This window comes from Phyllobates terribilis, unplaced genomic scaffold (assembly GCF_046119375.1).
Source record: "Phyllobates terribilis strain yellow unplaced genomic scaffold, ASM4611937v1 Scaffold_7__3_contigs__length_470593459, whole genome shotgun sequence".
Classification (NCBI taxonomy): Eukaryota; Metazoa; Chordata; class Amphibia; order Anura; family Dendrobatidae; genus Phyllobates; species Phyllobates terribilis.
Window position 1 is genome coordinate 166,040,039 of NW_027362767.1, and position 10,147 is coordinate 166,050,185.

Consider the following 10,147-nt stretch of genomic DNA (forward strand, 5'->3'; position numbering starts at 1 on the left):
GACCCCATATATTGCTCCATACAGAATAATGGGCACCATATTTTCCTCCATACAGAATAGTGGACCCCATATAATGCTCCATGCAGAATAATGGACCCCATATAATGCTCCATACAGAATGGGCCCCATATAATGCTCCTTACAGAAAAAAATAATTAATCAAATACTCACCTCTCCTCATTTCCCACTGGCTGGCAGTCGCAGCTCATGTCTCCTGACCCTCTGCACTGCTCAGCACAGAGGGTGCACTTTAGCGACGTCATCGCGCCCTCTGCCCTGAGATGTCACAGATTCAGAACACGAGAAAGACAGTGGGGAATGGGGAGAAGTAAGAAATTCAAACAGTTCAAAGCATGGAGGGGGCGGTGCCAGCGCCCGCGCTGGCTCTGGGTCCCCTGACTTAAGGGCCCCATAGCGTGTTGGCATCCCTGATGGCGAGTGGGCCCCCCCACTTGCTCAGGGCCCCGGCATTTGCCTGGGTGCGCCGGGTGGTCATACATGCCCTGGCGAGTGTAATGACTTGCCTCCTGGCAGCACGTGTTAAATGCCCCTATCAGAGATTGACAGTGACATTTAACATGTTAGCAGCCACAGGTGCAACTCCGTTCCACCTGTGGCTGTTAGAGGTAGATGATGGGTGAATAACACAGCCATCTTCAGTCGGGAAAGATACAGGTTAAGAATGCGAGGCTGCATCAAAGTCAGGGAGCCGCCATTTGACGTACCAGTACGTTATATGTCGGTAATTAGTTAATCCTAGAAACAACATAAAGATGAATTATGAAGTCTCAAGATAGAAGAAAGTTTTACCAACTGATGCAGTTTTTTTGTCAGTAAATCTAACGAACTTCATCCGATTAGGTGTTATGGAGGGTCTCAATAAAACTACTTCAAGCGTGTTCATCCTTCAGGGCCTGTCCAATGCCTTCTATCTTCAGGTTATCTGCTTTATTGTCTTTTTGGTGATGTATTTGATCACATTATCAGGAAATCTCCTGCTCATCACTGTGGTATGGATTAACCCAACTTTACAGACCCCGATGTACTTCTTCTTGTCTCATCTTTCTTTCATCGACATCTGCTTTTCTTCTACAATAGTTCCTAAAATTCTAGTCAACACTCTATCCAGGGACAGAAGTATTTCCCTATGGGGATGTGCAGCCCAAATGTATTTTTCCTTAGCACTAGGTTCAACGGAGTGCATCATTCTTGCCGTCATGGCTTATGATAGATTTGCTGCCATTTGTAGACCATTGCATTATACCACCATTATGAGTAAGAAATTGTGCATTGCTTTAGCTGCTGGATCATGGAGTTTTAGCTTCACAAATTCCGCCATTCATGTGGTCCTTACCTTCCAACTACCCTACTGTAGATCCCACCATATCAACCATTTCTTCTGTGAGATGCCTCCATTCTTTCGACTGTCCTGCAAGGACACTTGGCTAAATGAGATTGCAATGTATATCTCAGCCAGTATCATAGCTATGTTTTCTTTCTTCTTGACTCTAATTTCTTATATCCACATCATCTCCACAATTTTGCAAATTCGTTCTTCATGTCGTAGGCATAAAGCTTTCTCAACGTGTGCCTCACATCTCACTGTGGTGGTCCTCTATTATGGGACTATCATGTTTATGTATCTGCGTCCAAGATCCAGATACTCCCCGGAAACAGATAAGACTGTGTCCATTCTCTATACGACAGTGACCCCAATGTTGAATCCCATCATCTACAGCATGAGAAATAAAGATGTCAAAGGAACCATAAGAAAGAAAATTGGTAAAATGTGAATTGTGTAAACATTTGGGAATTTCTTGGGACCCTTCCATATAGTATCGATCAGTCATATTTAACAGGGGATACATTGAAATGAGTACCAAGTCTATAGATGATTCCCAGAAAAATGCTTTGGGTGGTCTTCTCCGTGTACTTTCACTGTATATGCTGATACTTACCTCTTCTTTTCAGGTTCTCGGTACTGTACATATGCAAACTATTGTTTCCAACACTGTACCCCAAAGGCATTAAAAGGGGAATTTATTTTACAGAAATAGGATGGCTTATTGTGCTATACTGTTTAAGGAACTTGTATTTACTAATGTGGGAGTTTCGGAAAAAGCATATCCACACCATGCTAAGTTGTTTCCAAAGTCCCGACTACTTGTGCCATCACATACAGACAGATATAGCCTTCTCAGCAATGCATGGTTGACATGACTTAAGGAATACCCTATTAAGGAAATACAAAGAGGAAAACAAGAGTCAATGCTACTATTAAAATATAAATTTTATTTAATACATGTTAAAAACATGAAAACAAGAGAACATTACATTAGTCATAATGACTGTATTCATAGGGCAAATAACAGTATCAGTGAGAAGATCCCAGGAAAATAGGGCCAATTGTACTGCGGAGCAAGCAATTGTGAATGCGAGTAAAAATGGTAGTCAGTTCATTGTAAAGTATTCTGAGATAGCAAATATTCCACCAAATGGCAAAATCCACATCCGCCATCAGTTTGCTCCACTCCCTGGTTGTGGCTACCAAGTTCCGGAGGGGAGTCTGACGGCCTGGAGTCTGTTGGGAGTTTGGCTCCTTTTGCAGGCTGTGTCCAGGCTGCCGCGAGAGGAAGCAGCTTTTGCATAGGTCATGGTGTCGGCGGCCATGTTTTCTTCCCTCTGGATGACAGGGCCTGCTGTCTGCCCAGAAAAAAAAAACACTGGACTCCTCTGGATTCATGAGGTAAGTCTATTGAACTGTATCTGGATGACTTCCCCCTTCTTCTGCTACTCATATTCTTCTTTTGAAGATGTTATCCGATCATGGTCGGCTGATTCTCAGTGCAGCACAGGGAGCCGAGACAAAGCATGTCTTTACCAAAGCCAGGCCATGCCCTGAGAAGGCACTATTTATATGAGTCAGTCAGTATGTGTAGGAGGGTATCTCCATGTACTGTGTGGCGGTTGCCACCAGACATTACAAGTTCAATGCCTCTTGCCATCTACAGATTACTACCAGCAGACATTAGTAGTTGATTGCCTATTACGAACAAAATGAGGTATAAATAAATGTGAATGGCACTCTGATAACTAGGCATTAGTGATGAGCGAGCATGCTCGCTACTGCTCGGTGCTTGCTCCAGCATCTCACTGCTCGAGATGCTCGGTGCTCACCGAGTATTTCCGGGGTTGCTCGGGCGGGAACTCGGGTCTCCTCCCTGCATGTTTGGCGCTCTTTAGAGAGCCAATGAACATGCAGGGATTGCCTGCCATGCACTGTAATGCCGTAGCCATGTTGGTTGTGGGCATTACAGTGATTGGCTGGCCGCACAGCGTCTTCAGGTCTATATCAGACCTGGCGCCGCCATGCTCGTCACAATCACTCCGGAATCAGGCAGTGTAGGGAGAGCTGCTGCTGCGTTAGGGAGAGATTTGCTTGTGTTTTAGGTAGTGTAGGGAGAAAAACCGTACATTACACATATCCATGTTAACAAACAGTCCTTCTGAGGACTAATCCATCTGCAGAGATATCAGGCAGGTAGGGTGTATAGGCAGGCAGGCAGTGTATATAGCAGACTGCAGTGCATATAGCACAAGAGCTTCCATTCCAGTTCGGCCTTCTGCTGCTGCTAGATATTTCTATACAAAGGCCCAGGTCTCAGGGGCCAGGAATACTTTTCTTTGGATATTAATCCTCATTATTTGCTTAAAAACCAATCCAGAGAACACCATTTTTTCTGCGCCATTTGCTTGTTGGCACTGCAGAATACAGCCATGTCCTTTCCATATTAGAGCGATAGAAATGGAGCTATTTAAAACTGTGTTTTCTCCATCAAACGGATCACATATACATTGTCAGAAAATACTGCCATTTCTGGCCTCCATTAAAAAATTTCCCTTAGTGTGTCAGTGAAGCAATTCACCGCAGTTTGCTGTTCAAACTACTTACCTACAGGCCAGGTATTTAAAACTCTGTTTCCTCCATCACATGGATCACATGTAAGTTCGCTCCAAACTGAGTCATTTGTAGTGAGTGTGGAAGATACTGTCCTCCATTTAAAATGGGCAAGGCACGTGGCAAGGGACGGGGAACTGGACGTGATTGTAATGGTGCATGCAGAGGCCGAGGACAAGGCCGTGGGCAAGCCAAAATTGTGCCACAACAAACACCCACATTTTCTCGCCTGACCTTCCTGTCACAATTTCTAGGGGACCGCAGCACACCACTATTGAACCCAGAGCAGTGTCAAAAGGTTGTTGGTTGGATAGCGGATAATGCTTCCAGTCACTTAGCCACCACCACCACCACCCTGTCTTCCACACGGTCAAGTCTCAGTAGCCGTGTGTCTGGACCGCATATTCCTCACCCTGATCCTCCTTCCTCCCACCATGCTGAGTACCTAGAGACAACTGATCCCACACTTGGACACTCTGAAGAGCTGTTCACTTTTCCATTTATAGATTCGGGCCTCTCACCCGGTCCGCTTGAAGCAGGGCAAAAGGAGATCATGTGTAGCGATGCCCAAATATTTGAGCAGCCACGGTCACACAAAGGCGATGGTGGGAAAGTGTCACAAGAGGTGGACGATGATAAGATACAATTGCCAGAAAGGCAGGAGGAGGACCAGGGTGCGGAAGTGGAAGACGAGGTGGTGGATGATATAGTAACTGACTCAACCTGGCAGGAGGACATGCAGAGCGAGGACAGCTCCAAAGGCGGTGAAGGTAGAGATATACGTCCGCGCCTCTGTTATATCTGTTGGTGCCCTGATGAAGGGATGTGGAACACCCAGAAACGCGTAGGCATTTACCAATAAACAAGGATTTTATTATATGTTCCTGATTTGAGGATTTTTCAGCGGTGCGGACTTATATCTCTACCTTCACCGCCTTTGGATTTATTCTGGTTCTGTGGGACACCGATTGGAGATCCGCTGCAGCTGCCTTTCATACGTTATGGTAGTTGTGTCCTCACACAACCAAACCAGGTGAGAACCACCTTTCTACTATTATTCCCTATGCCTACAGGTGTAATCCTATTGGGCTTTGCGCTCTCTCTCTCTTTGTATTTTGAGCGAGGACAGCAGCACACAGGGGGAGGGAGGCTGAGAATCCCAACAGGCAGGAAGAAGCAGTGTGGTGGCCGCAGACAGAAGGCAGGCAACTGTTCCCCGTAACACCAACACGAAGGAAGTTGCCAGTACAACTGTTAGGTCTTCCCGAGCCTGTTTTTGAAAGACTGTCTATAACCCAAAAAGGCCATTTGCACCACCTGCCAGGTCAACATCAGCAGGGGTGGCAAAACGACTAGCCTGACCACCACCATCATGATCAGGCACATGGCAGCAAAGCACCCAACTTTGTGGGCCAAAGCCCAGGGTCCAGGAACAGTGTCTGCGGGTGGCACCATTGCTTCTTCCACTGTTGTGCATGCAAGCCAATCCCCTGTCCATGGTGCATGCGAAGACGCCCCCTGCCCTGTACCTGTTGTTGTACACTCTCAAGTAACAGCATCAGGAAGCACGTCCATGTCCTTGTCCCAGCGCAGCGTTCAGTTGTCCATACCCCAGTACTTGGAATGCAAGCGCAAATATGCAGACAACGCCCCACAGGCCACACTACTTAATTCTCACATTTCATGACTGCTTGCGCTTGAAATGTTGCCTTTTATTCTCATGGAGACGGAAGCATTCTGCAAACTGATGGCGGCGGCCATGCCTCGGTACTCGGTCCCCAGCCGCCACTATTTCTCCCGGTGTGCTATCCCTGCATTACACAAGCTCGTGTCCCAAAACATTAGCCGTGCTCTCAACATTGCAGTTACCGGTAAAGTCCACCTAACCATGGACACATGAACAAGTGCTTGTGGGCAGGGATGGTACATCTCGCTGACGGCACACTGGGTTAACATAGTGGAAGCCGGGACCCAGTCGGACCTTGGGACGGAACACGTCCTCCCGACACCAAGGATTGCGGGCCTAGGTCAATCAGGGTTGCCCCCACGGTCTACAGCTCCTGCACTGCATCCTCCTCCTCCTCTTCAGCCTTCATCTCCGAAATGACCACATCAGTCACAAGCTGGAAGCACTGCAGCACTGCCTCGGCCAAGCAGCAACAGGCTGTGTTGAAGCTAATATGCTTATGACTCGCCCCCTGGGCCGTGGGGCACCCGGAACCGGGCTTCAGTGCAATGACGGGGGTAGTAGTGGCAACCCGATCCCGTGGCTTGGGGTGGTCAGACCAAATGCTGTGGCAGTCTATTTGTATTGTTATGAATGTCCGACTATGCCACCCGTGGATTGCGGTCAGGGGTGACCGCCACTGCAAGGCAGACCGCTAAGGCTGGTTTTAGTGTGCAGCACAGGGATAGGATAACTCCCCACGGGAAGAGTATAGCCTCAGGGCAGTGTAAGGGGATGCTGGGGGTGATGGTGCAGTCGCAGCATAGATCACACAGAGTCCAATGATGCAGTTCAGGCCTTTTACTCACAGTTGAAATCCAAGTCACTTCTGTCAGCAATGACTGCCCAAGCCGTGCTGCGTCCACCAGGTGAGGGGCTCGGTCAACCCCCAGGCAGTTCAGGAGTATGGCACAGGACCCCCTTCTATCCTTTCTCTGGCCTCTCGTGCCCCACCAGTGACCACGCTTCTGTCCAGCTGCCTCGGGCCTTCTCTGGTGAAACTTGGCGCCAGTTTCCCTGACCCTATGTGGTGCCTTCCTAGTGGGTGTAGCAGGGGGTCGCACCAATAGATGATCACGACCTCCGGTTTTTAGCTGAGAGATAATTTACCTCCACCAACTTGGGAATCCGGTACCCTTCCACGACCTGACCCTTCACCCGATATAACGCGGGCTTGCAATGGTTGCTGTCCGTTCTGCTCTCTTAGGGTCCCTTCTGCCTTCTTGTTTCTGGAGCCTTTCTACTCCTCTGTCTCTCCTCTTTCCTTCCTTCTCCTTCTTCTCTTTTCCTCTCTGGCTCCGGCCTTCTCCCCAGGCCTGCCTCATGGAGCTGAGCTCAGGCTCAGCCACAGCTCCCTGTCAGCCCTCTCTGGCTGAACTACTTCTCCTTCTGAACTGAGCTTCTGAATGGAGATGGTGCCCAACTTTTATCTGTTTCTCTGTCCCTGAGCTCAGGTGACCTGCACCCAATGAGCTCCTTCCTATGCTCCAGAAACCGTCCCCTTCTGCTCCTACATCACTGGGTTCTCTCCCCCCTCCCCACTCCAGCCAGGGACATGGTCAGTTGTGCCTGCAATTATATGGGAGCACCGTCGAGCTGTCCCCCAGAAATGGGGAGTGTGTATGTGTATGTATGCAGCTAACTGAGCCCTGGTCCACTCTCCATCCTTACCTGGGAGTGAAATATCACACCTCTGGCTGAGGTGCAATACCCCTGTAGCAACCAAACCCTCGGGGCGCTACACTTAGGTGAAAAAACGCACAATGGTGAAGAGCTGTGAACAGCTCTGAAAGAGCAGGCAGATCTGTGGCTCACACCGCTGAACCTACAGACAGGCATGGTCGTGTGTGACAATGGCCGGAACCTGGTGGCAGCTCTGAGGCGAGGCGAGCTCACACACGTACCATGCCTGGCCCATTTGATTAACCTCGTGGTTCAGCGGTTTCTCAAATCCTACCCGGAGCTGCCGGATCTGCTTGTTAAAGTACCCCGCCTGTGTGCGCATTTTAGAAAGTCAGCTACAGCTTCCGCCGCCCTTGCAGTGTTTCAGCAGCATTTTCAGCTTCCGGCTCACAGACTGGTGTGTGATGTCCCCACGCGTTGGAACTCTACACTGCAGATGTTTGGAAGGATTTGTGAGCAGAAGAGGGCAGTTGTTGAATATCAGCATCAACAAGGCCATCGGTATTCAGTTCAGAATCCACAGATAAGACTTCAAGAGTGGACATGGATGTCAGACATATATACCATCCTCCAAAACTTTGAGTACTCCACCAAGATGGTGAGCGGCGATGACGCCAAATTAGCGTCACCATCCCGCTTCTCTGTCTTCTGAAACGCTCTCCGCGCACAATCAAAGACGATGCATTGCAGGCAGAGCATGAAGAAATGGAGCAAGGAACCATACAGGGTGATTACACACAGCCAAGCCTCATCTCACCCGAACGTAGATTGGGTAACAATGAGGAAGAGGAGAAGGAGGAGGAAGGACAGGAGCTAGTTTCATGCACTATAGACGATACTACCTGCACAGCTGTCATACCGTCTGTTCAGCGTGGATGGCCAGAGGACAGAGAGGAGGAGGAGGAGAGCATTGTCAGTTATCCTCTTGGTGAGGACACGGAAGTCTTGCCTGTTAGTATTCTGGCACGCATGGCAGAGTTTATGTTATGGGTGACAGTCATTTCTGGTTGGTGACACTTCTAGGCCCACGCTGCAAGGAAAACTTTATATCTCTTACTCCTGAGGCGGACAGGTCTACAAAAATGGAGCTGTACCAGAAGGCCCTTGTTGCAAAACTATAAAAAAAATTCCCATCTGAAAACGCTGGCGGCAGAGGGCACACTTCGTTGGACAACCAAGAAGTACAGGTGAGAGAGACACAACTTCAATCCAGCAAAGGCAGGGGAACACTGTCAAAGTTCTGGGAGAGTTTTCTCAGACCCTCCCATCGCACAGGCCCTGAGGCGTGGAGTACTCTCACATGGAGTGCAAAGTTTGGGAAGATGCTGAGGGAGTACCTTGCCGACAGTACCAACATCCTCCGTGGTTCCTCTGTGCCTTATAATTCTTGGGTATCCAAGCTGGACACGTGGAATGAACTGGCTCTCTATGCCTTGAAGGTCCTGACCTGCCCTGCCACTAGCATTTTATCAGACCGGGTTTTTAGTGCCACTGGTGGAATTATAACTTATAAGCGCATCTGCCTGTCAACTGAAAATGCTGACAGGCTGACTCTTATAAAAATTAACAAGGGCTGGATTGGGCCAGACTTCTCAACACCACCGAATGATAGCAGTGTAACATAAATTCAAATCCAGCGTCTGTTCTTGGGAGGTGTATTCTCTTGCACCTTTTCACACTCACACATGGGTATACGCTTCCTGATTTTGGCTATTTGCTCTTCTCCTCCTCCTTCTCCTCATCCTCCACCACCAACTCACCAGGGTGACCGTGGTCCATGATGCAACACCCACCTAATTTTTGTAAAGGATGTTTATGATGCCCGTAAAAAAAATTTTTTACAGTATGTTCATGTATACCCCCCTGGAGTAACTGTTTGTCAGCCCATACACTTAGTGCATGGGCATTACAAGTATAGGAGGCCTGCTCCTTTCTAATGGGCAATTTTTTTATGAGACCCTCCTCCATGTCTCTTCCAAGGGTCATTGAAGTGCCTCCAAATTTTTGGCAGCCCTGGCATTCACTGCATAGGCCAACACTATGGGAGACTCTCTCCTTTCTAATGGGAATTTGTCATTACTGTGGCCCTGCTCTATGTGACTTTAATTTCTTAGTGGGGTTTTTCCTAAGTTTGGTCAGCTGTTGGACTCACTGCATACCCTATAACTGTATAGCAGACCCTCTCCTTTCTAATGGGAACATATCATACCTTGTTACTGAGGCAAATACGAGGAGAACATACAAAGTCCTTTCAGATGTTGTCCTTGTTGGGATTTGAACCCTGGACCCCTGCGCTGCAAGGCTTCAGTGCTAACCACTGATCCATTGTGCTGCCGTTCACCCTCTAATATCTATCAGGCTGGAGAAACTTGCACCTACTGCCACTCTATCTACAGCTCCATTGTGAGAAAATGTATTTGGGCAGCCACTCAGTCTACCAAATAAAATTCCTGAGAAGGAAATTGGGGATGGCTTCACTACTGGTACTGGGGGCAGTGCTAATACCATGGCGTCGTACCATAGTTTGCTGGAAATATTCCAGGCTGGTAGGAGGCAAGCAAATTCCCACAGAAAAGTACCAGCAGTAATGTTCAGGCCACATTTCAAGTGCAAGCAGCTTTAGAGGACTTCCTGGGAGAAATGACACACAGGGTAGATACGGTTTCCCTTTATGCCAGTCCTTTCACCGAGCTAAATACAACTCTCAGCAAAAAAGTTGTGGACTGGCTCTGTACCGTCCCTGGCCACATTCACCTGTCCACGTGTTTGTGAATATGCGG

General features: G+C 48.3%; 1 protein-coding gene across 1 annotated transcript; it reads left to right on the forward strand.

The window, feature by feature from the left end:
* The first annotated feature begins 866 nt into the window (after positions 1 to 866).
* Positions 867 to 1,793, forward strand: LOC141153027 (olfactory receptor 5G29-like). The gene has a single exon (XM_073637700.1). The coding sequence runs from the start codon at positions 867 to 869 to the stop codon at positions 1,791 to 1,793; it is 927 nt and encodes a 308-aa protein (XP_073493801.1).
* The last annotated feature ends 8,354 nt before the right edge of the window (positions 1,794 to 10,147 follow it).

Coding starts and splice junctions, on each gene's coding strand:
- LOC141153027 (XM_073637700.1), top strand. CDS start 867: ATGGAGGGTCTCAATAAAACTACTTCAAGCGTGTTCATCCTTCAGGGC.